Raw genomic sequence first — 27,899 nt, forward strand, 5'->3', positions numbered from 1 at the left:
CTAACATTTATTCATTTATTCATTCATTCTTTTTTATGTAAGTACATAGTAATTAAGACACCTTATATAAAGTGTGAACTTTTTGGGTTACACTTTATTTTATGGTGTCCGTGTTACAGTGTAATTATGCATTTAAGTACTGTGTAATAATAATTAACAACATGCATATACTATAGGGTGTTGTGGCAAAAATTAACAGATCATCATATCACTGCGTAAGAGACACTCTGAAAACCAAACTGTCTTTAAAAAGTATTTATTCTTGCAAGAAGGAATCAGTCACCACACAGAAGTTAATCTGCAGAGTGAGTGAGACCAAGTCAGGAAGGGCTGAGCAATCTTTATACCATTCTCCAAGGTTACAGGCTGTGTCTTTTCTTGGGGCAGGCTGCCAAATAAGGAATGCACAGATTGCATGTGCTCTTTATTGTCACAAACTGAAAGTGGAACACTGAATTTAGCTGCACCCTGACCTCTAGGGCCCAAAGCCTTGTTCAGCCGTTCCTAAAACGCTTCACTCTGCATGTTCACAAATTCTAATATATCTCTTGTTCAAACATCACACCAAATAAGCAGAAAAACATACTGTGGTCCTTCGTAATGTTTATTACTGATCAATGAACATTACAATTTCTATTACAAGGGTTAGGACTAGGATTGCGGTTTAGGGTTAGTTGCATGTAATTATGCATAATTTATTGTTATTACTACAGTAACTACACACTGTTTTACACACTGTAAAATAAAGTGTTACCAATTTTTGTTTGGTTGTTCCTGTTGATTTCAAATATTATAAAACTACTTAAGCCTGAATGAGTTTAATAGCAGGTTTAATCACTGAATAATCTTAGGACTGTAGGGCCAACCAACACCCTTAAAAATAAAGGTTCCAAAACTGGATTTTCACAGTGATGCCAAAGAACCATTTTGGGGTCCCCAAACAGGGCTCCAGACTGCGACCAAAATGGTCGCATTTTGCTACATTTTTTCCAGCCGATGTGACACCACCACGTTGCCCAACTGATAAGAACCACTATTTCTGTTGCATATGAGAAACATAAAATAACAAATGAAAAGAAGGTGAAACAAAACCGCACTACTCGTTTAAGCTGCACTGCATAGACTATTTATAAGCTTGGACCAATATTAGACAGCGCAGCACAAGCTCAGAACAGGTACTCTTGGGCCAATCTCGAATATGCAACACCATTACTACATAGCGCTGGGAGAATAATGCATATTAGAATAAACTATAGAATAATGTATATTATTCACATGTATTTATATACATTACTATTCAAAGAACCTTTTGAGAGTGAAATTAAAGCACTTTTTAAGGCCTTTAAAGTGCTTCACACTTTTTCCAGCACTTCAAAGGTCAAATATTATCCAATTTTAATGTTATTTTAATGATGATTTGGAAAACTAAAAGTTTATAGATGTTGGAAAACTAACACTTATTTAAAAAGCCATGAAATTACAAATATAACCAGTAGATGGAGGAAGAGGAGCGCTTATTGACTTATTAGCCATTTCAACCAGTGGTTGAACGACTTCACATAAATGTAGACTTACAAAAAAACTGAAGTCGAGTCGACGTCTATTAGTCGCTGATTACGTCATTAATGAACAAATAAGCCTGAACCTTGAGCTGGGAGTCGAACCCGGGTTGCCTTGTGCACAGTTATGGCATTTGACATAATGCTGCCCACAATTGCTCCTATATAACAGCTTATTTTTATCAGTTCTTTTGTCTTTGAGTCGTTATATTTCTCACAGATTTCTGCTAGTTCTAAATCAGATACAGACAAGGTAGCACAGTGAAGATTACATCTATATGAATGCATTAGTGACTGCGTTTGAATTAATTCTACCTGACAGCGTCTCTATACTAAGTGAAGCTGTGAGTTTTAGTTACTAAGACTATATGCTAGAATTTTTCAGTTTCTAAGCTATTTTATTGATACATCACAGAACAGTGTTGACAATCCATTTCTTCGCTACCGGATGTTTGTGTGCGTGCGATCTGCACATGATGTGCAAGCTTCTGTATGTGTGTGCGTTACAATGCAGCAGTGCATTCCTTTAGAATGGTAATTAACTTATGTGTACAATAAGCTGTTTAAAATGCGCATTCATAGCATCTGAGCATCCAGATGGTATGATCAAACATGATGATCAAACATCTTGTGAGGCGCTCTAGGAATATGCATTTATTTGTCATTTTAACTGTTGGAAACGGAGCGCAAAAGTGGACTTCAAAGATTTCATATCCTGTTGCGTCCTCAATAGGCCAAGATCAGCGACTAGTCGACGTCAAGAATACGAGATTCTCTGTCATGGAAGAGAATTAAAGTCGACTAGTCTGTGCAAACCCTAATTGCGACTCCCTAATGTACGGAAAAAGTAGGAAATCACAAAGTATTATGAAAAACAAAAACTTTACACAGAAAACAAGTAAAGAGTGCGCATTTTATAATCACTAAAGATGTCGGTCAGATCATTATGATACTATAGAACAACAATGGTACATTTAATAAGAGTAGAGAGTGTTCCTCGACACGCCCATCTCCCCAGCTGGCCTCTTCGGATCTGCCGTCAAGGATTGCGTGGACAGATTCGTCGAGGTTCAGAAAACGTCACAGATGATGAAGCACTTCTTACCAGAGCGCTCTAGTTCCACAGCAGGTCGCTAAAAACAGCCGTCTGCTAAGAGCTCCAAGCCGCAGCCGCAGCCCACCGCCGCTGCTCCTCAGCGCCGTCAGGCCCGAGACCACGCTCTCGCTCTGCTGGCCGCCGCCCCCCTGCACGCAGGCCCCGGCCAAGGATTGAGATAAAGCCAGAGGTCTCAAAAACTTCCTAGCCTCCTCAGGAAAACGAAGGTGTTCAAATCCCGCTGCGGACAGATTTTCACCAAAACTTCTCACTCGTTCAGTTCCAAACAATGTGACTGTCCCAGTGTATTTTGCAGTAAACAAGCCGGTACCACAACCCGCTTGCCTGCACGCAAACGCCGTTCTTACGGCGACCCATTAAATCTCAGACAGAGTGTATTTTCTGGTATCCCGGCCACAGCCGACGGTGTTATAAAAATGCCCACTGCTCAGTGCTCATTCCAACACACAAACACAATACAGGGCTCGCACAAATGAAATCGACTCATGTCGATTGTGCATTAAACGTAGTGAATGTGCCCACGACACAGTGCCCACAAACTACACGATACATGTCCCATGGTTTCTGTAAAAACGAAACCATAACATATTCAGTCAGTCATATCGAGAACCTGGGTCTAACAGTCAATTGGGTGAAAAGTTTGCTGTCTCCCAGCCAGAAAATTTGGTTTCCTGGGCACAGTACTGGACTCGCTGTCCATGACTGCCCGCCTGTCGCCGGATCGCGGCCTGAACGTTCAGCGCGCCGTGAAATCCTTCCGCCGCGGCACTATAGTCCCGCTCAAAAGGTTTCAGAAAATGCTGGGCCTTATGGCCTCAGCATCTTCGGTACTCCAGCTGGGTCTGCTTCGCATGCGCCCACTGCAGTCATGGCTGAAAGTGCGAGTTCCACATCGGAGGCGTGGGCCTCTGGTCTATTTCGCCTCAAGGTCGATCTGAAATGCGTCTCAGCTCTGGAACCATGGAAGGCGATCGACTGGTATCAGTCAGGCGTGAGTCTGGGGCCTTCCTCGAGTGTGATAGTGGTGTCCACGGACGCCTCCACCATGGGATGGGAAGCGCTGCTCGAGGGCAGACAATTTTTTGGCCAGTGGTCAGAACGGGAAAAGCTTCTACACATAAACTGTCTGGAAATGATGGCAGTTGACAACGTGCTGAGGCGCTTTTGTAAAAGGTCACCACTTCCTGGTCCGATCGGACAACATGACAGTGGTGGCCTACATAAATCACCAGGGTGGCGTCAGGTCCCGAAACCTTTACAGGCTGACGGAACGCCTCCTGGTCTGGGCTCAGCACAACCTTCTTTCGTTGAAAGCAGCACATGTGCCTGGTCACCTGAATCTGGGACCAGACAGACTGTCCAGAAACAATGTTCCAGCAGGAGAATGGTCGTTGCACCCGCTGACGATCAGACTGCTGTGGGAGACATTTGGCAGAGCGTAGGTGGACCTGGTCGCGTCCCAGGAAAACGCTCACTGTCCGAAGTTTTTCTCTAAAAGCAGGGATGTGCTGGCCCCGCTTCCCTCTTTATTCTTTTCCCCCTGTCTCGCTCCAGCCTCAGGTGTTGGAACGAATCAGGGAAAACGGATGCTCAGTGCTGCTTGTGGCTCCGCTCTGGACGAACCAGGCTTGGTTCCCAGTCCTGATGCAGCTGACCAGCACTGCCCTCTGGACAATAGCGATGAGGAAAGACCTCCTCTCTCAGGCCAAGGGCTCGATCTGGCATCCTCGCCCGGAGCTATGGTCCCTGCACGCATGGGCCATCAACGGATACCCGCTAGCCTCCCGGAGTCTACCCGTCTACTCGACGGCTCTATTCCTCAAAATGGGCTTTTCACTCCTAGACTGCGGGGTTACGGAAGTTCTTTCCTTCCTTCAAGAGCTACTGGATAAGGGCAGAACCCAAATCAATGCTCAAAGTTTATGTGGCGGCTATAGCAGCGTTTAATAAACCAGCGTCTGGCCAGTCACTGGGGAGGAACGATCTGATCGTACGATTCCGCAAAGGAGCAAGGAGGCTGAACCCTTCTAGACCTCCTTCAGTCCCCATGTGGGACCTTTCTACGGTTCTGGAAGCCATGAAAGGTGCCCCATTCGAGCCAATCCATTTGTCAGACATGAAACATTTGTCTTTCAAAACAGTGTTTCTTGTGGCTCTCGCTTCGGTAAAGCGCATTGGGGATTTACAATCGCTCTCGGTGAGCGCGACATGTATGGAATTCGGTCCAAATGACTCGAAGGTCATACTCTAACCAAGGCACGGGAACGTGCCCAAATCCCTCAAAACACCATTCAGGGCCCAGGTGATTACCCTGTCCGCCCTTCCGGTTCATGATGAGGAGGAGGACACGAGTCCCCTATGCCCTGTCAGGGCGCTGAGAACTTATGTGTCCCGCTTGTCTGCTTTCAGACAGACTGAGCAGCTCTTTGTTTTATTTGGCGGGCGTTCTAAGGGACTAGCCACATCAAAACAGAGCCTATCCAAGTGGATAGTCGAGGCCATAGTGCTGGCTTACACTTCTAAGAGCCTGCAGTGTACTGCTGCCCAGTTCAGGCTGAACGCTGTTTACCCTGTCTGCGTGGAACACTGTTAACATAATTAGCTCTTGTAGGATGCTATTTTATGGGGAATGATGCTTACAGCCTCTCTTCTCCGACTCTCTGTGAGTCTATGGTGATTATGCACTATATGAGCCCCGGGCTACTGCCCTTGGGACTTTGGTGTAGGATCCCAGTACGCACGGCGTGTTACACTGTGTTCCCCATAGCGTAAGATATTACGCAGTGTGAGAGGAACTCTTTAAGAGAACGTACTCGGTTACTAACGTAACCTCGGTTCTCTCTAGAGAGGTAACGAGTACTGCGTATCTTGCCGTGCTTACAACACGCTCTGGTTCGCTTCGACGATGAAAATCAGTTTGTATCAGCCTGTCGAGCAATATATATAGGTCAAGGCCACGCCTATTTCGGCGGGACGTAACGTAGTGGCGCAAAGCGCCCCCAATGGATATGGCGTCACGCGGGGCCTCTCTCGATAGGCTGCTGCTGTTGCCGCAGGTCAGCCAATAGGCACGCAAGCTGCCTTGCCTATGTCTGCATGCTGCCGCAACGCGTTTTACATTAATTCAAAATTAAAGATAATTTCTCGCTTCAATATCTCGTGGAAAAGAGGTTTTCCCCATAGTGTAAGATATTACGCAGTACTCGTTCCCTCTCTAGAGAGAACCGAGGTTACGTTAGTAACGGAGTACGTTTTTAACCTGATGGTGAAAAAAGCAGCTATAGAGGCCAAGAAAGAACTTTCTAATTTTAACCTGCTAATTTTAGCTAATAAGTGTGTTCCACTTTGCATACTATGCAGTTATTTTTCATTTGCTTACTTTTTTTTAAATTTCTGTAAATGAAAACTACTATTAGACCTACCTAAAAAACCTAAGCACTGTTTATTTAATTTGTATCTTTGTTATATTGTATTTATTTGTGCTTTTGCTTGTAATTGCTTGTGATTAGGCTATTTGTTCTTATTTTATTACTGACTCTTTACTTGTCTTAAATAATGTTTTAAATTTATATTAGTTAGGCTAGTAGTTTTAAGCTGCTATCGTAATTGGAATAGAAAATTGTGAAGTTTCACTTGTTAAAATTTTGGTGTCATTACTGCCTGTTTTTTCAGTAAGTTTCATGGCCGGTAAAAAAAAAATATATGGCCGGTACATTTTCTTAAGTCACCGGCCATTGGCAGGTGTGGAAAAAGTTTGTTTCAGGCCCTGTGTATATTTATACATCATCTGGGACACAACCAATGAATCTAAGGCCACGTTCACGCTGTCAGTCCAAATCCAATTATTTGTGTATCCGATTGGAATCTGATCTAAAAATAGTGGCGTCCACATTGTGTGCAGCTGTTCAGATCTGTTTTGAGTTGGTTTATTCCATGCTGTTGTCTCTGCTGGTTTCAAAACACATCTCTGTTTCCTATAACAACGTTGACATTTACGTTTTACGTGGCGTGAGAAAGTCACATAAACCACGAGAAATCGGATCAGAGCAGTCAGACTGAAATGGATTTCGAGAAATGCGATTTGAATAGGATTTCAAACCACATATGTATGTAGCTTGAAACAAAGTAGTAAAAATCGCATTTCATGTGATTTTTCTGCAATTCACACTTGCTAAATTGATTGAATTTCGATTGGATATGCACAAAAATCGGATTTGAACTGACTGAACGTAGCCTAATTGAGCAGACTGTTTACTAGCTAAACACTTGAGTATTTTGATGTATAATAGTCAGTTACATTGTTAGAGAAAACTTATTTATTATACCATTTAACCATTTAAAATAGCAATTTTCTATTTTAATATATTTTAAAATATAATTTATTCCTGTGATGGCAAAGCTTAATTTCAAGCAGCCATTACTCCAGTCTTCATTGTCACATGATCCTTTAGAAATCATGTTAATATGCTGGTTTGGTGCTCAAGAAACATCTCTTATTAGCATCAATGTTAAAAGTAGGTGAGCTGCTTAAAATATTTTTGTGGAAACCATGATGCTTTTTTCCCGCCTTTTTCGCCTTTCTTCCCCTTTGGCTTTTGGCTTGCTTAGTTGGGGACATTTAATTTTATATTTAACAATATTATTACAACATTATTTTCCTTTTTATCTCTGTAAAGCTGCTTTGAAACAATCTGTATTGACTGTATAAATAAAGGTGACGACTTTTTTTCAGGATTCTCTGAAACTTCAAAGGAACAGCATTTATTTGAAACAGAAATCTTTTGTAAAAAATGGTAATCTTTGTAAATATCTTATCTTGATCCGGGCCGTACTAAAAATTTTTCTTTCAGATTCAGCAAGGGGTATGTAAATTTAAAAACAGAACTTTATTTTTTAAAGAATATAATTTTTAGTTAATATTTTTGCTATAGAGACAATCTATATATTTATCTCTCTATGTAGTGTCTCTCTATCGAACAATACAGCGACGAGATGAATCTAGGATATGGCCAAAGGTAGTTAATAATGGTTGTTAAAGTTATTAATAAAAGTTATTATAGTAAGGTACCAAGACAATTCTGCCATTTTTATTTTAGGGGGTTTCCTGGATCAGAAAAGGTCCACAACTCCTCCTTTAATGGATATAAAGCTCTCCTGTACTCCCAGCAATAATACTCAATGCATCAATGAAAAACACTCAAATTCACATTCCCATCACCAACACGTCCACATGTGATGATTTAAGGGGAGACAGAATTTTGTTCATTAATCAAGTTAAAACTCTTATTGGGTGATACTCTATTAGGAGTGACTGCTTGCAGTGTACACACGCATATTTTTGACTGATCACAGCCAAGCACACATCACACTCATCAACATGTCAAACTATTTATCAATCTTCCTGACAAAGTCTGTTAATGTTTCATGATCATTAGAATCATCATCATCATCATCATGGAATTACATTTGAAAAATAAATGGTAATACTTGAACAAAAGTCATTGAGGAATCCCTGATGATTTATCTAGAGCTCAAAAGAGGAACTAGAACCGAGCAAGATGGCAAATGATGGCATAATACTCTGGCTTCTCTTTTTCTCACAGAACCTGTATACACTGGTTGACAACATTATCATTCAATGGGAACTGATATAAATGAATGGTACACTAGTTCATCTATCATTCATTTGATGTTGTGAGGCGAGTCTGTAGAAACAGGCCTCTGATGATGTCTCTGTGCAGTGGTTACATAAGGCTCTCAGAGCTCCTCACAACACTGCCCACATGATCAGGCCCTCTGAGAGGCTCTAATGAAAGCGAGAGAGGAGGCAGAGAAAACACAGAACATTTCTAATAAACCATTTGCTTATGTCCTTCTCCATGCTTGACTTCACCTGCAATCAAGCTAACAGGGGCAGGTAACTGCTTTGTTTTCTATATCATGTATAGATAGTTACTGAGCCATACTAGAGTAAATTTAAGGCTATGGGGATGAGATTTTATTGATTTATTTATTATTTTGCTTGTTTGCTGTATTTAAAAAACAACAACTGTCAAACAGATAAAATAGTATGTATATAATTTATGTAATTTTATATATATCAAAATAATTGAATTTATAAATGTATTATATTTTTTATAATCATGTTTTCACCATGCAATACATTTGTTTCATTGCAATGTAGAATAAACTTTCAAATATGTGATATTCCTATATCAGGTTTCACAGCCTATATTTGTTAAGTAATGGAGCAGAACTACAATGGCACAAACACTGTAAGGCAGCACTTAATCTGCTCTACCACTAGATGGAGATGCTGTTGTAAAAGCTTGAGCCTGGTCACACACGTCACTATCAATTTCAACACTTTATCACTAATTATCTGTCACACAATGGTAATATTCATGCATGTTCAAAATGGGCATAAATACATGTGACAAACACATACACCTCAATGTCAATTTAATCTCTGAACTGCACATTACAAATGGCCAAACACATTCATCATTACAGAATGATTAACTTAGCCTATAGAAATAGCCACTATTATTTGTCCGTCTGATTGGAATATATTTGAATATTTGACCCTTGGATTAGAAATAGTGTTTGTGTTATCTTTGTGTAAAAAAATTACAGTTGGTTTGGTATTTTTTATCTTTATTATCTAAACTTCTTTTTCCATCAGACAAACACCTTTGATGTACAATATTTACATGAAGTACCCCCTGAGATTTCAATGATTAAATAAAACATTCACATTTCCACGGTTCTCTTATGTTACACATGCAGGCAAATTAATACAATATTTAAAATAGTCTTTTTTTGTATGTTTTATTTGGAATTTTATTTGTAAGTTATTTATTTTAATTTTAATTTTAATTTTATAATTGAAAAATTAGCATTTCATCAACCCGCTGCAGTTCTCTCAAGGACCCTAGTTTGAAAAACACTCAACTAACGCAATTAAATTGCTTCTTATTGTTTTAGGCATTAAGGCATTCAATTATAATCAGTATGCTATTCTGAGATACACCAGGTGAGAATGGACTCAGCAAAGCATTTATTTCATTGCCTGAAGCTATGAAAGTGATTTGGCAAAACAACCACACCATTATTCGTCATGTCAATAAGCCCACCCAAGTGAAAGTGAAAGCAATGAAGAGAGTGATGCTGGCTGATTGTGAGCTGACATTTACAACAAAGGCTGGTCAGTTTAAACACTGTGGTTCAATGAAAGCAGTGCATTAATATAGAACACACACATTACTTGCTCACAGTGATCAAAGATCTCACTGCAATATTATTGCGATACAATATAATTTCCTATATTTTGATCAATTAAGCACAGCCATGGTAGTCATCTGAGTCTTCCATCAAAAACATTAGAAAAAAAAACATACAGACCTCAAAATTTTGAAAGGTAGAGTACATTTTTGGATGAACTATCACATTAAGAGCATCAATGAAAACTACAGTCATTACAGTTGAACACCAACACATACAAAGCTCCATATTTCATAAGGATTTTGTATAAGCATGAAGGTCCACACCTAAACAACCATCACTGGGGTGTAAGCAGATCATATGGAAATGTATGAATGAGATCGCACAATCAGCCAAAATATGAAAAGGTTACGAATTGCCTTGAAAGTGTGTTGAACACACAGATTTGCACGACACCTAATGTCTTTAATCCAATATATGAATAGAAATAACATAGATTTCACTAATTGGCATTAAGTTTGTTTACAATTACACCAGTAAGCCGGTTATTACAAAAAATCTGCTTAAGACGCTAAAGAGGTTTTTGGCAGCATGTTAGCGGCATCCTTTTAACCAACTGTTTAACGGCTGCTTTTTTTTAATCCTAAACACCAACACACACACACACAGTCAAACATACGGTCATACCCCAGGCAGTAGCCCTTCAGGTAGTGTGGATGAGACAGCCTCTCCGTCCTGTCCCCGTGCACAGAGATGAGGGGACATGGTGGGAGACTCGTCTATAAAGGGCATGGTCTCTGAGCCATCCTGAGACTTCCTGTCCTCTGCAGTATCTCCCTCATAGCCATCAGTGTTGTAGTTGAAGTCTGTGGGGAGAAACAGAAGAGGTGTAAAGTAGAGCAACAAAAACAACTTGATATGGGTAATGTCACGATGAAATGGAAGTAGCAACAGATAATTTATTCCATATTGTGACGTAAATCCGAGTGTAACAGATTATTGAAAATGAGAAAATGTAGGGTGGGGACTTGGTTCTATACATCAGTTGTTGATTGGATTTTGACATGGAATTTGTACTCAAAAACGGAGGAAAGATGAATGTGAGTTTGCAATGGTTAAATGATTGGAGACATCCTGCTTAAGTCACCAGAGAGAAGACTATCGTTTCACTGGAAAGTCTAATTATGACATTTTTGATAATTATGACCAAATTAATTGCATGCCAACTTTAAAGGTCAAACAAGATATCTGCTTCACTAGTGGCACCAATCAGAACTGCAATAATAAAAATGATTGTTTGACAATAGGGTTTGCATTGTCGGAAAACAGGTAGTCCCACCTTAAACTCACACCACTGGTTAATGTCGCCATGTTGGGCTGCTCAAACAAACATTACCAATGTTAAAGGTGCCACTGTGCCAAAAGTTACATTATTGGGAAAATCAATAAAACAAAATGGGGCAATTAGTTGTCTGTGCCGAACATGGAGGGTGTTTTCTGAGTATAATTAGCTGGCTCTGTAGGATAAGATGGAAAGGGATAGTGGGAAATGAGTGAGCATTTTTGAGATGCTGTAATGCACCATTACACAGGCTGCTGTGGAGGTGATTTATTAAAACTCTGCCAATATCAAAGAGCCAAAGCAGAAACAAACAGAGAAACTATTTGAACGGCAAACTAATGCACACCTTTTTTGATTACTTGGTTTACGCAATTAAAAAATCGTTGACAAAATGTTACACTAAACAGAATTAACCGAACCAAGAATACATTTCAATGACATTTAAAATGTGCTATTATCACACTGTTTACAATAATGCATTTAAACCCTGCTAGCCTTCTATTGGTAAGGATCTTTCAAACTAAAAGTGTTTTGAAGCAACAACAACAAAAACTAGAAATCATTTATTTTTATTGCAAGTTTGCAACGTGAGGTGACATAAGTGATACTACATGCTAAAACATCCTAACGGTACCTAGTAATACTGTATTACTGTATGTTAAAACTTGCAAACAATGTATTAAAATATGATAGCTTCATGCTTAAAATGCTAGTAGTAACACCTAACAAAACGCTAAAAAATTCTAGGAACATGCTTATCTATCTATCTATCTATCTATCTATCTATCTATCTATCTATCTATCTATCATCTATCTATCTATCTATAGCATCTATCTATCTAGCATCCATCTATCTATCTATCTAGCATCTATCTAACATCTATCTATCTATCTATCTATCTATCTATCTATCTATCTATCTATCTATCTATCTATCTATCTATCAATCCATGGTTGCAAAGCTTTTAAAACTACTTACAACTTTCTGATCAGGTTATTTTAAGCTAATGTAACCCGGGTGATCCAGGCTACCAGTAGAAGAGTTGAGAGAGATGTAAAAAGATGAGAAAATTAAGAAAGAGAATAAGAGAGAAAAACGAGTGCTTTAGAAGAGAAAGTGTCTCGTCCAATCATGGATCGCGCTGCATTGATTGACACTCCAACGAGCCAATGGTAGCAGCGCACTGAGACTGCGCCGGCGACACTGACGCTGTCAGAGACACTGAGAGAGAGAGAGCGAGCGAGTCAGACGAAACAGATGCACATTGAGTGATCTCTAGATATTCCGCATCAAAATATAGATATTGAGAAAAAGAGACTTGAATGCAGTCAAAAGATTACATTTTTGAGTGAAAGTGATTGAACTTTGAAGAGCTGACGTCGAAGTGAGAAGACGACGAGGCAGAGAATCGAGAATAATAACCGATGTACATACACGGGGCACCAAAAGCACCGCAAATTATCTTCTTATTGGATAAGATGTCAAATTCTTGCCTTGGCTGGGTTTTTTTCCGTTTTGTTTATTTTTCTTCTGAGAAATTGTGATCACCATCCTGGACACGTGAGACGCACATGAGCGTACGTAAAAGGCGAGCCACCCACGGAGACCATTTGATTGTTGAACTTTGATCTCGATTTCATCGAAACTGGTATGAGACATCTTTTCCTTTTGCTTTTGGACAAATGGGACTGAGACTTTGTTTTTTCATATTTTTTCCTCGAGCTTTGAACGGAGAGACATTGATTCTGAACTGAACGATTCTAAAGAGTCAACAACTCTTTTGATCCGAGTCATTTGATTCTGAACTGACATTAACTGAATCAATTCAGTAAATCTTAAATATTTGATTCATTTGGTTGAAAAGACTGTTACATTTTGAAGGGAAAGAGTGATTTGAGTTACTGAGCTGTAATACTTTGTTTTGAGAACATTGTTTATTGTTTCCTTCCAACTGTATTGGGGTATAAACAAACTGAGACTGAGTTTTCTAAGAAGTTTTATTTTATTTCTTTTTTGTACAAAGTATATGACAATTGTTGTCAATTGAGTTGAATTGAGCTAATGAGTCCAACTTCCTGAAATTTGAAAAAGAGAATTGATTATAAGCATTATCATACATTGTATGTTGTTAAATGAGAGTATTGAGATTTACATGCTCCAGACGAATCGCAATTAAGAATTGTTTCCAATGAGTGCAAGATTCCAATCAGTAAACAGAGCTCTTGGTTTTCACCTACCTGCTGTGTTGCTTCCCTCTCTCCAGTAGCCGCTCCTTACCTTCTGATCAGTTGGCCCATATTGAACCATATACGTGTGACACATCAGACCTAGCACCTGTGCCACGCTACACTAACATTAAAGTTTGTCTTGAAAGTTTGTTTATCTATAGATTTTGAATACACATGATAGTATTTCACAGAAATTACATTGAATTTAACCCAGAATATTCCCTCTTTAACTGACCTTAAAAAATACAAAGGGGCTCATATAGAGGACCAAAAATCTCCCGTTAAAGTGTTTATGAGTTCAGTATAGTATTCACAGGAGACTTGTCTTCATTAAAATGGAAAATGACAAACTCCCACGTGGCCAGACACTGGCACATAAAAAAAAGACCTGCTTGACAACTCAACCCTGAGGGGCGGGGCCAGCCCCTCTGTTACCATGGCATTCCCTAAGGTTGTTATTTTATTTTGTGATGACCAATCATAATCTAAGGAGGAACAGACCAATTGTAACTCAACTTGGTCACAATAGCATATTCCTTTCACTTGAAAACACACACATTGTGTGTCACATCAAAGTGACTGCCTGTCTTTCAATAACTCGAAGTAACAAAGCAAATATCGTAAGGCACCGTAAAATTTGTGTTTGTTTTATTTATTTCACCTCATCTTTTATATTAACAATACAAACAAAGATTTAGTTGGTTATACATTCTAATTCTTATGTCTATGCGTGTGAGAATTCTTTAGACATCAATAGTGTTCAATAGATGGGCTGGTCATAAGACAGCAGAGGAAATAACTGCTCGGTTTAACTGCTGAGCAGGAAATGGGTTGAACAGGCTCTCACATCCGCTTTGCCTACAGCACATTCACACAGGGTCAAAATGACCTGCGCTGCCCAGAGCCAATCACTCCACCAGTCACTGCTGCCGCAGCAGGTCACAATCACCTTGTGTGAGGTGCATGCACAGCCCCAATGTTACTGCCATCTTGCTTCAAATTTTATATAGTTATGATTCATATTTAGGAACCCTAAAATATATTTCAATGACATTTCACTGAAATGATCATGAGACTTTACCAGTTACGCTACAAGAACGTGTATGAAATATGTAAAAAATATGGCTTAGGAGTAACATTTCAACCCAAACTTAAAAATTAAGAAAGAAAAAAATATCTTAAAGCAAATAAGTCTATTTTAAGACCACTAACATTTTCTACATTGTGCATGACAATTAAGCAGAGTTTTCCCTGTTGTTATCGTTAGTATAAATAATGGCAGTATTTGCTGTGATATACCTTTACTTTACGTTCATTCACAAAACAAAAAAACTATTCTATTACAGCTTTTATTAACTGAAATACAGTAAAAAAAAAAAAATGAGTTAAAACAAAAAAGAAAATGTAATGAGAACATTGATAACAATTTTTAATAAATCTCAGAAGTAAAATTTCTGAATAATACATTGAGTTAATTGTCATGAAATTGTCACAATATTCAATCTAATTAAATAATAAATCTAAATATATAAAAACATAAATATTTTTTTATAATTAAATTCAATAAAATGCACATTAAGAAAATACAAATCCAAAAGAAAATATACAAAATTCTAAAAATAAAATAAGAAATAAAATAAGAAATATTATTTATTTATTATTTTATTTTTAGAATGTTGTATGTAAAAACATATTAAAGCATAAACAACAAAAAAATTACTCTAAATAAACAAATAAATAATTTCTTTGTGGTGTGTCTCACTCTCAACATCCCTTTGATATTATAGTTCCCAAAAGAAAAAAGCACAAATACTACTAGATATAACTAAACAACAAATCAAGGTTTAATCTACACCTCCGTTTTTCAAAAACTCATTATTACACTCATGAAGCAGAAAACACAGAGCACACTGTCAGGCCTTGATGCCTGGTTAATGTGCTTAGAAGAAGAATGAATTGGTACATCGGCAAACCTGAAGTGCGTCTTTGGCGGAGAGATACTACAGTCGCATGTGGCTCCTTATACATATACTGACTGCATTGTGGGATTTTACCAACTGGTTTCTGTAGCTACGAATCCATGGGGAAGAAGAATCCAATATAAATTTTATGGTATGAGGGATGTTTTAAAGAGATTTACAAAGATCCCACATAGTGTGATTAAAGCATTTAACCTAAACAACTAGGGATGTTGAGTATATAAATGTAAGTGTTGAGGATATAAATGTAAATACTCTTATTTAATGGAGTCAAATGAATGCAATTGCCAATATTCAGACATGTAAAAAACACAGTACTAAATGCACACGCACACGCATACACACACAGTAACATACACACTTTATCCATCTTACCGTGGGGTGAAATGATTGATCGCAAGACACATACTGCGTCGAAGAAGAAAGCCATACGGATGCTATCCTAAACCTTACATGTACACTGAACACAGTACCAACCAGACCAGACCTCATCTTATCAGAGGAACAAAACATCCACACACACGCACATGGGGGATGTAACCAGTAGGAACCTTTGAAAACGTTTTATTTAAATTCATGGAAATACAACTCAAGGTAAACAAGAGGCAGAGGTGAATGTGAAGAGCTGTTCATACTTAGTTACTGTTAGCAAAATAGGCAGGACATTTGTATTTCATCATGAAATTTTTGGTTTGTTTTCATTGTTTTTGACCCATGCAACTTTGTATTCTAATAAATTAGGTTGTTTCGATAGCAAAATTTCAGATACCAGTGAAATTCGACAATTCTCGAATCCAATGGCCACTGTGATGTGGGGGCCTAGCTCTGAGGGCTAAACGACACTGGTCACACACTACACTCGCTTACATTCCCTCAGTAGCAATCCTCCACCCATCCATCTCCCTGCCATGACTCACACGATTGCACACACGCATATATTTACATATTACTGCCTGTTTTGTTGGTCTTACCGGTTTTATGTGATGTGTGGTTTCCAGGAATGTAGCAGCAAACCCAAATGCTGTTTGATGTACTACTTTATAGCGTTATAGCGTTGCTACAATGCTTCCCGGGCATGGCGCCGACCGGAAACCACTGTATGATGTAAATGTATATAAGTATTTATTGGCTATATTGTGTATATTGTGCATTGTTGATTTGTTTAATTTTTATGTTTATGTTTTGTTTTTGTAAATAGTATTCACTGTAAATATATATTTGCACCGCTGGATTTGTTCATTTTTGTTCATTTGTTCACTGTAAATAAACAACAACTTTGCACTGCAGTGCAGATACGAGCCCAGCCGTCTTTTTTCTTTTTACATCTTGGATTCTAACCACACCCAAGAAGGGTGCTGCAAAGCTCCATTTTCACAGTCACGTACACGCTAAGGGTGTCACGATTTCGATTTTAAATCGAAATCGATCGAAATTAATTCACAAACTCAAAAATCAAAATAAAAAATGGAATCGTCGATACTGCCACGCCCCCATGTTTATGATAATTTGATCCATTCCAGGGATCACCGGGCGCTCGGCGCTCATGTTCCCCGCCTGGAACAACCTTTCCTCGGCTAGTTCTGACGTTTGCCGCTGACTCTGTAGTGGTAATTCGTCTTGTGTACATCTAACGGGTGATCTTTGGTCTCGTGAATCGATAATTCATTCCCTGGCCAATCGTTTTGGCTGAGGGCTAAGTGAAGTTTCATATATTTAGGCTATAACGTTTTCCGTTGTAACGTTAACGTTAGACTAGCGCTGAATTTGTATGTTTGACTGAATTGTTTGCTTTATTTCTTATTGCATAGCTTCTTGTAACGTTACCTTTTACTTATACTTTTATAATGGCTATTATTGATAAAACTGAAATTTAACAAAAAGAGATAGGGTTGAGTTTTGTCATTTTTTATTACAAGATTATCACTGTAATGTTGTTTATTGCAACATTTGTACAAATGCACATATTTCCTGGAATATGTTTAATATTTTTTTTAATTTAAACGAAATGCGGGGTTGTGTTTTATATTTCGTTTTGTTATAGACACAGTCTGTCAGTTCAAAGCTAGACTAAAAACACATCTCTTTGACCTAGCATTCACATAACACTCTATAGATTTCTATAATTCAATATTAGGCTGCTTAGATTAGGTCAGCCGGAACTGGGAACACTTCCCTCAAATCCTGATGTACTCGTTACATCATAAGAAGAATGGCATCTACGCTCATTTTAGTGTCTTTGTTTATCCCGAGGTTTTCCCGCAGCCTGCTGGATCCAGGCCGTTTCCAGATCTGACGAAGGACTTTTGCCTGGACCTGATGACAATGCAGTGCTGAAGTGCCAACTAGCCTCTCCCTATGGAGGAGTCCTATACCACTCTACAGATAAAGCGTTGTGGAATTTTTCGGTTCGCGTACCTACCCAAAGTGATAAGATAAAATAAAAATTCTGCATCAAAATTTATAGACAAGTAGTTTGTTTAGGCATGGTTTGTAAGGAATTACAAACCTGCGCACATATATACAAACGCACATAACTATAGAATCAATTCTTAATGCGCATGTGAACGCCATCAGCGTCTATCACAGGTTCACGTTTAAAGTCTGTTTAGAGAGAACGGTGTCGTCTTAGCGGCCCCTAATTTAATAACAAATGATCATTTAGGCGGAAGTGAATCAATCAAAACTAACTTTAGCTGGAAAAAACATTTTTCAAGAGCCACTATAAAACCAAACCAATCTCTGTTACCTTAAATTATATGTTTATCTCTGTAAAGCTGCATTAAAACAATCTACATTGTTAAAAGCGCTATATAAATGAGGATGACTTGACTTGACTACCGTTAAACATGCTGTGAATAATATAATCAGGTCTATACATTGCCTGAACCACATTTGTGTGCCTATAATGTTTAAAATTTATTTAAATGAAAATGAAAAGAGGCAGAGTGGTGTTTTATAACATATTTCGTTTTATTGTTGCCTAAAATGTACATGCAGAGTGAGCTGAGTGACACTTTCACGAATGCGCTGTTCCATTTGGAGAATACCGGACTCGCGTCCTCAGGAGTCCTTCTGCTGAGAACTTTAAATACTTGGTATTGAGAAATGCCTAATGTCGGCGGTTGTCTTCTTGTGACAAACATGCCGAGAAGCAAGGACAAGATCTGCTGTATGCCATACATTGGTGTTTACTTTGTCGCTTTCTTCTTCGCGCGAAAATGACGTTGATGGCTTCTTTCCGGCAAACACCACGCCTATCAAGTAGGGTACTGTTGGCGGTGGAAACGCTAGCTGGATCATGGTTTACTGACCAGACCCGAACCAAACCGTACTGTACCGTACCGTACTGCTCAGTGGAAACGAGCCATAAATGTTATACTTTTAACAGGCAAATTCCCCAAACACATCCAAACCAATCTTGATCAAATTCTGAATTAAGAAATCATTATAATGCAGTCAAAAGTAATTTACAGGGAACATTAATACTTGACCTTCCGAGTCTTTTGTTCATTTGTCGCGTGACAGAGGCAATGAACGGATCGTTCATGAAGGACTCATCACGGCGCGGGGAAAAAAAACACACGCGTTGAAAGGCTGTGAGTCCTCTAACCTGGATTCTATGCCCCAGCCCGAACTTGGCCGATATTTCCCGTCACTATCCTCGGGCCGGGATCTTGATCTATAGACATGCACTCCCAACGCAATAGAGGGCCGCGCGGGACTAGATTTGATGGCCGAGTGCGAGCGCGGGCGGTAATGCACTCACTCTGTGTGTGCGGGAGAATAAAAAGATTCGCGGGACTCCCGCAAACTAGAAATATCTATGAATAAAACATATAAAAACTAATACATTTTTTTCATCTGTTGCAAAAAAGCAACAAGAACAACTAAAACAAAATAGAAACGATTTACAGGCCAGAGTTTCTATTTATAACATGTTTGCAGCGTTGAGCGATTTAGCCAATCCCGGACATATGTGTTGATTTCTTGAACGCAATGACCAATCAGAAGCATTTAAAATAGACTCTCCTCACCGCTCAAAACGGACTTTTTGTTCAGCGCTGAATTCTGTACGCTGGCAAATCCTCTAATTATAACAAACAAAGTGTAGGCTATATATTATGAAAGATTCATTGTGCAGTCAGCTTCACTGATAATAACAGAGATGTGTGAGATTGAGATGAACTGATGTCAGCTTTTTAGGAGCAACAGCAACCTGTGCTTAAAAAAAAAATCGAGAATCGAATCTAACCGCGACCTTAGAATCGAAAATGTAATCGAATCGAGGATTTGGAGAATCGTGACACCCCTAGTACAAGCTGCAGCTAAATTTACCCTTTAGTCCTTAATCCCGTTCTGTACTCACAGTCAGGTCAGTCAATTTACGGGATTGCATACGCATTCTACAACTAAATTAACAGAAAAATGCAGGTAGTGACAGCCGCATACTAAAATTATATGCAGTGTCTATGGAACCAAACACCACATTATTTGTCAATGACGTATTTAAAAGCACATCAGAGATCTCCTCTGCATGTGCAGTTTAAAGGGGTCATATGATGCGATTTCTTGTTTTCCTTTTTCTTTAGTGTGTTGTGTAGATGTTTGTGCATGTATAAGATCTGCAGATTTACAAAGCTCAATCTCAAAGCCAAAGAGATATTCTTTGTAAAAGTTAAGGCTCAGCCACACCTTCCTAAAGCGCTTCATTCAAACATCTCCCACAAATCTACATCAGTCTGTGGGGGCAGAGTTTCATAACACCGCCCAAATGTATATGCAAAGAAAGGAGGCGTTACTTTTATTCTCGCTGTATTATTGTTGCCGCCGCCGGTACCGCCATATCGTGGAGACGCTGTGTTTTTCGTTGCGAAAGCCAAACCACTTTGTTTGGCCTTCCAAAAGAGGACACAATTAGAAAACAGTGGTTATGCTTTATTTACAACACTGTTCCAGAACAGTACAACCAAAATATTCGACTGTGTGCTGCGCATCTTTCGGAGGATTGTTTCTAGAACCTGCGAGAGTACAAGACCGGCTGTGTACAAATGCTGATTCTAAAAAGTGGGGCAATTCCATCTTTGCAAGTACAGTCTGGAGCTTCTGACTCACAGACACAGCCTGGCTGTAAGAATGTTTTCATATTTTAAGAATTTGCAACTGACAATTCTAATGCGCCTTTTGAGCAGTATAGAGTAGCGTTTGTTTGTCGTTTCGACGATCACAAATGCAGACATGGTTTTATGTTTACATAGTGTTTGATGTTCCAAATATGGTAAGGGGCGTGAAATTTCCGTCTCACGGAATTTGGAATAAGATATTTGGGCCAATCACAATGCACTGGATCGCTGGACAATCAAATCACACAGCGCTTTTCAGAACGATGAGCTTTGTTAAAAATCTACGCGTTTCAGAAAGGGAATGCGTTATGTGCAAAATCAAGCGCATTAAACGCTAGGGCTGCAACAACTAATCGATAAAATCGATTATAATCGATTATGAAAATCGTTGTCAACGAATGTCATTATCGATTAGTTGGTCTGCTTACGTCACGGGGAGCGTTTACTGGTACGCACACACACGCAAGGTCTCTCTCCCTCAGGCGCTCTGCCGAGCGCGCGCGCTACACGGTTTGGAGCAGTCTCTTCTGTCTCGCTTGCGCGCTCTAGATTTCGGGAGTTTGAACTAATTCGCGGGCATCAGGGAGCCGCAATCAATATGCGGGAGACTCCCGGGACTTCCGGGATCTTGGGATGTCTGTATTTTGTCTCGAGCATCAGGTTGTGCAATCAGTTCGCTCGCAACGTAAGTGATGGATTAAAATAGCGCTACCGCAGAAATAGGTTAAATTAAAACGGTCTTTACAAAGCGAAGCACTAAATATAAAGGCAGTTAATAACAGCAGCAGTAAAATATTGTTTTTTAGTCACTGTACTCAGTGGTTTTCAGCGAATGCTTGTGCACTAATGCATAATTTCTCCTGTCCTTTACTCAAGCCTGTTAGCTTGCTGGGTAACGTTACCTCCATTCCGTTCTCTTTTTATAGCATTTGTCTACTAAGTTTTAATTGTTTTTCAAACGCGATCTACTGCGGCCCTACGTTCACACAATTGTTTTCAGTCTTTCTATATTTATTTAATCAATTTATCCTTATATTATTCTTTTATATATTATATATAATATATATTATATTCTTTATCCTTATATTCCTTATATATAATAAATTTTAAATAAAAATTAAATGAATTATATATTTTAGATGTTTTTAATTTGTTTTTAGTTCAGATATTCACATCTGAACAACATGTCTGTGTAAATTTGTTTTAACAAAAATTGTGTTAAAACATAATATGTTGGATATCATTTTTTTAACAATAATCATGTTTGTCAACTTGCCATCAGCAATTATCATTAAAAACAATGCAAATATTGATATTAGTAAAACTCAATGTGTGGCTTTTGCACTTTTTAAAGTACACTTTTACACATAAATACCCTGATTTACGGTTTTATTTAGTTATAATAATAAAAAATCTAATTTAATTTCTATCCGATTAATCGATTAATCGAAAAAATAATCGTCCGATTAATCGATTATCAAAATAATCGTTAGTTGCAGCCCTATTAAACGCATTGTATTAAACCAAATACACAAAACAAGGTTCTTTTTAGAGCTGTCATATGACCCCTTTATAAAAATAAAAAGGATAGAGGTACGAGCCTTGATTCATTCATGTTGCCAGATCTTGCTAGAAAAAAAGCAAACAGGAATAAACCCATAATAAACTCTAATAAATCCAGCTGCTTTATATTGTGACTGTTTTATAGTTGCTCACTTCAATTATTCCAGTAACTTTTCATTTTATGAGCCAAGCCCAAAAACGCTTATAATAAAAGGACATTGGAACACTGCAAGAGCATGCTTAATGAAGCAGCCTTCCAAGCATATACACAACAGAACATAAGGGGTCTTTTGTTGCTATAATATTACTTTTGGCAAAATAGTGGATACCAAGCACGCGAGAACGTGCTCTGTACGCACACAGAATGAAAATTTACAAGGGGATTCAGAAATTTACAGTGTGTACTATACATGGCAAATTTCAATACCACAGCAAAAACTTAGTCAAATTAAGACACACGACTGAGAGGGAGTACATCTATAAACAGTGTGCAGTAGTCCGAGTAGCAGTAAAGGAGGCAATCAACTTCGCGGCCACGCCAAGTAATTGATAAGGCGGCGTGCAACACTATTTATAGGCAAGATTATGGAAGTAAAATAATGTCAAATGTTTTTTAAACAAAAAGCATGTTGAATTGTACTACTTGAAAAAAATAGGCATTGCATTAAAGGAGCATTTCACCCCCTTGGGAACATTCATCTTTATTGAAAGTGGGTCATATATGTAGTCGAAATATAATAAAATTTTCAAATTTGGTTCCTTCTTGACCGAGTAAAGACAGAAAGTAACCTTAGGGCGCATTTGTACTGAAAAACACAACTCCCACAATGCACCACATTGCACAGCTCTGCAAGCCACTCCCACTAATCCAGAACAACACTGAGGAGGTATCCGCCTGCTTGTATTTTAATGCATAGTATTTTTAGGGCTTGCATTTTTATGGGCTGAAATTAAGCATGGTTGAATATTTAAGCTGTGAATATTTAAATTCAAAACATTTCAAAGACATTTTCATTAGTAAAATTTCAATAATCCATATTCCCCTTTTATATTTCACTTCCAAAATATTAAAACTGATTAAAAATACAACCTATAATATTCAACAGGTGGTTTTTGGTCCATTTTATTTCGCTTTGCAAATTCCAGAAATTCAAATTCAAATTCAAATGCAAATTCAGTGGTTCAAATTCGACAGTAAATTCAACGTTGACATCCAGGAACTGCAGGAAAAGCAGTAGATTACCGAGAATAATCTCCATCTGCTGTTAGTCGACCTCACCAGCAGGGGGTGCAAGCGCGTGTTGTTGACGAAGTTAAACGGTTAGAGCAAGCCATTCATTCATAGAAACTCATTTACAACAATGTAAGTGTATCTGTGATTATTATGACGTCTGTTTTATGTGAAATTCAGTGTCTTCACGATTACTTTTCCTGTGTAGCCTACATGCATCTTTCTCTACCGTGAACGAGATTATAATGTTAATCTTATATTGCGGCAATTGTGCTGCATCCAGTACTAGAGTTTCCCTCAATACTTCAGGATTCCCCCTGCTGGACATATAAAACGCTTAACGTAGCTTAATGGACTAATAAAGTGATATAAAAGACCAAACTCGCAGGCAAGCAGGACTCAGAATATGAACTTAACGTGCAAAGTTTAATGCTCAGCGTTTCTCAGTGATACTGGCATAAAGTTGGCTTGCCATTGGACATTCGCACAATTAGGGACCGTCTCTAAAGTTACATACGACATTGGTATAAATGTTTCTAAATTCAATAGCATTTGAAGAGAACGACTTAGTCATAAAACCAACTGTAAAGTGTTCATGTAGGTGTCAGGCATAATGCGCAATTTATTCAAATAAATTGAAGTTTGCTATTGAAGTTAGAAACGTTTAGGCCTATACGACTACCAATGTTACTTTAAAGACGGTCCCTAAATGTGCGAATGTCAAGCCAATTTTACATTTAGTCTTTTAGCAGACGCTTTTATCCAAAGCAACTTACAGTTAAACTAACAATATAGGACAACAATATGAAAGTGCTATGACCCTTCCCAGATTAATGTAATGCAGTACATATATGTAGGCATACTTCCCCAATAAGGTGCGAGTTAAGCGTTTTGTCCTGATTGAAGGGGAATCATCCTTGAGTATGATGAGGTATTGAGGCCATGCATGCACCTCACACTGTCGCCAAGGCAACAGTTACTCACATCCCCAATATGTCCTAATTATTCAGATTCCCCATTCAGATGACATGACTCTTCCGTAAGTACTCAAACAAGATTCACAGAGATTCCACCAGTGGACATGAGCAGGATGACAGAGCGCAGAGCAGAATAGAGTGATAAATATATCTGTTTAAAACACAATACATATCTTTCATCTGCTCAAATTAAGTTTGAAGGCTTCCCTTTTAAGGACATCAGACTCTCAAACCGTGCCACACATACTGTAAAGGTCCATTTATCAAGGAAGATAACTATAACAATAACTTTAACTTTCTCACGGCTGATGAATACACTGGGCTTAACATCATCGTTCTAAACACTGCTTTTAACCCTGGGTAAAGGAACGTTTCACACCTGTAATTTTGAAGAGGGGTTAACGCCGCTTTTTAGGAGCAAGGTTAGCACCTCTTTTGCGCTTTTCAACATTGCTTTCATTGATTCAGAAAGATTTACTAATCAATTCTGATTTATAAAAATGAACCCTTCTCAAAAATAAAAAAGTGTTGTGTGCAAAAAGCATCTCTAACACAAAAATGCCTTTCTAAATTGTAAATTTGTTAATTGTTTTCCTAAGTCGATAATTTCACAGCGTCTACTGTGTCTCACTTGAATTAAATTCAGATAGTATGCAATGAAAGTCAAACTATCCATAGTCCTGACTAGAGGTCGACCGATAGTGGATTTTACAGATACCAATATAAAATGGATACTGGATATAAAATAAAGCATAACACTCCATGTAAAACAGTGCTGAACTGAAATGAGCTAAATGAAATAAATATATAAATATGAATATATTAAAATGAGAAGTTCTACAGAACAGATTCTACAGAAAGTAATTTTAACATTAAAATATTACAGGTTTTCTTGCTCTATAACCTAGAAACATAGATAAATTTCATAGGTAACACTTTGCAAGTCCCATTTGTTAACAAGGATGTATTAGCTAGCTTTAATGAACTATATGCATTATGCTATATACATTTTTTTTACAGTAAAATAAAAACCTACAGGTAAAATTAAAATTAAAAGTCAATTTAAAATGTATTAGTAAATTTTGACATTAACAAACTAACAATGGACAATACTACAACATGTATTAACCTTAGTTAATGCTAAAAATGTAATCTTATTGTAAAGTGATACCATTTCATTTTAAATCCAAAGAGTCCGCTATGCTTAAAGATACCCATCTTTAAATATCTGCAAAGGCCAGAGCATTAAAATTGCATAAATGTATATTACATGTATAGTATAGTCTCTCAATTTATTTGCTTCTATATTAGAACACTTGATGATTATCTAAATCAAAATAACAATATGTATTGCAGTGATAAAAAAGAACTGAATCGAATGCATTTCTGATTTGTTTTTGTTTCTGTTGGCTACATGAACATATCAATGTTGAGAAAGCAATCACGTCACTAGCTTTATATATGCAACTTCGCTGGCTAATGAATGCATAAAAGTGACCAGCTGGATATAAACTAATGTAAATAGATGGTAACAATTGTGACATTAAACATTTGGGTCAGGTTTACGTGCGTCTTTGTCACATTGCTTTAACCGCTTGAGGTACTAATGTTAGAGTCCTCACAGCCTCGACGGCAAACATACTGCTGTTCTTTCTCTGCTAATGCAGCATCTAGTCAACAAATTAATTACTTTATAATGATATGGCATCATGGACTGTTGAGTTCTGTATTCATAGTGTTACAATAAACAACACGCGGTGCCAGTGATAGTTTGTTATTTGGCCTCTAGAGGCCGCTCTCACTCTGTATAATGCCAGCAATCTCTTCTCAGTGCTCTCATACTGTGTAATGATAGAAGCACACACTTCTCAGCCACTCCAGCAATGGATGCAACCCGGAAAAACTATCGGTATGGATTGTTGCCGATAACGATAGTTCCACCAATCAACTATCGGTACCGATATCGGCAAAACCGATGAATCGGTTGATCTCTAGTCCTGACCAGGTCACGTAAAGGCATCCCCATGGTTGTGTGCTACCAGAGAACAAAGCTGTTTTAAACAGACTAGAGACAAAAGGTCACAGTCTTAATATTATACATTTGTGATGAGATCTGAAATTTTCAGCCCCACAGTGTTGCTGCACCGGCAGCGCTCCAAGCATCATAATTACACTGATTGATACAATGTATTGGGGAACTTGGAGGGCTTTTAATTAGAGATATTTAATTATCCTGATTACAGGAGTACAAAACACACCAGACAATCAAGGGGTAAATGTCAGTTAACATACTAAGCTTGTGACATCAGCCTGAGGTGAAAAAAACGATTTCAAGAACTGACCAAACTCTAGATAGTACGCCCTAAAACAAAACTAACAGAACTAGTAAAATGTAGACATTGTTCAGAAGTAGCAGGGCTTTAAATGTGTGTCATTCAGCAGAAAAAAAATCTCTCAACTTGTAGGAAACAATCTGGTTTGAATTCAGCATGCCATGTCACATTTTAATAAAAACCTCTTCCCCACGACTTCCTGTATTTTTTTTTCCACTGAACTTACCATCACTGAACTTATTTAATTTGGACAATGATGCTATTTTCTTCTAGATCTGAAGAAACAAACTCTGTTGCATTATTTTCCTGTTATCACTGTAAAGCTGCTTTGAAACAATCTGTATTGTAAAAAGCGCTATATAAATAAAGGTGAATTGACTTGCTCTCACTACTTTACCATGGCAAAAGCCCAACAAAAATGTAAAACAATGCATAGCAAAGCAAAACAATGAATTTGGCGAAGAAAAACATGAGACAATGCAAAGCCAAGCAAAAAAAAAATACAAAGCAAAAAAAAAAAAAAAAAACTCTAAACCCAAACCAAATCCCAGTTTTAGACAATGTAGGTGAGTGGCTGGGTTACTTGGTGAGCTGATCCTTCCTCAAAGGACTACCCAATGAACAGCCTCAACTGAGTGTTTATGGGAGTACTGGAAGAACCTGTAGTGCTTGACTTGACTATTCACTTTTGTAATTCCTTAAAAAAAACTGGAAGGAAAAAATTAAAAGAGAAAGAGAGAAGGGAAAAACAAATGGGCATGTTACACAACACCTGCATAAAACACTTGTCAGCAATGTCCCTCAGTGCGGTCATCCGTCAATGCCAATCGGTCATTACAGACAGACCTAGGAAAACTCCACTGATGAAGTAATATACACAGATCACAACATGGATATGTCTTTTTAATCATCTTAAATTCCAACAGGTTTAAAAAGACATTTCAAGAAAACAAACAAAAAACAAGCAGATTGCCACTTATTTGCAAATTGAAACCGTACTGATTTAGAAAGATACAGTTCAAATCAGTGAACAGCACTGGTTTGAGAATGATTAACCCACATGGGCCTCTCTTTTTTTCTAAGTGCGAAAGAGATTCAAATAAATTAGTCGTGTGTTAAATCAGTCAGGCCAGTTTAGTGTACACTCACAAAACAAAAATGGTGTGCTTTTCATAAAATAAAATAAAACAACATAATGCACGTTCTGCTGTCTCTCTCTCAGTGA

At 38.1% G+C, this 27,899-nt stretch overlaps 1 protein-coding gene across 4 annotated transcripts in view; it reads right to left on the reverse strand.

The window, feature by feature from the left end:
• Nucleotides 1–27,899, reverse strand: part of abr (ABR activator of RhoGEF and GTPase) — a 320,646-nt gene that overhangs the window by 198,775 nt on the left and 93,972 nt on the right. For all 4 annotated transcript variants that reach the window (XM_077231905.1, XM_077231903.1, XM_077231907.1 and 1 more), the window contains exon 2: nucleotides 10,588–10,766. In XM_077231905.1, coding sequence (XP_077088020.1) covers nucleotides 10,588–10,766 — 179 coding nt within the window. The remainder of the gene's footprint in view (nucleotides 1–10,587; nucleotides 10,767–27,899) is intronic.

This window comes from Siphateles boraxobius, unplaced genomic scaffold, assembly GCF_051911475.1.
Source record: "Siphateles boraxobius isolate OS27281-9 unplaced genomic scaffold, OSU_SipBor_1 16, whole genome shotgun sequence".
Lineage (NCBI taxonomy): Eukaryota > Metazoa > Chordata > Actinopteri > Cypriniformes > Leuciscidae > Siphateles > Siphateles boraxobius.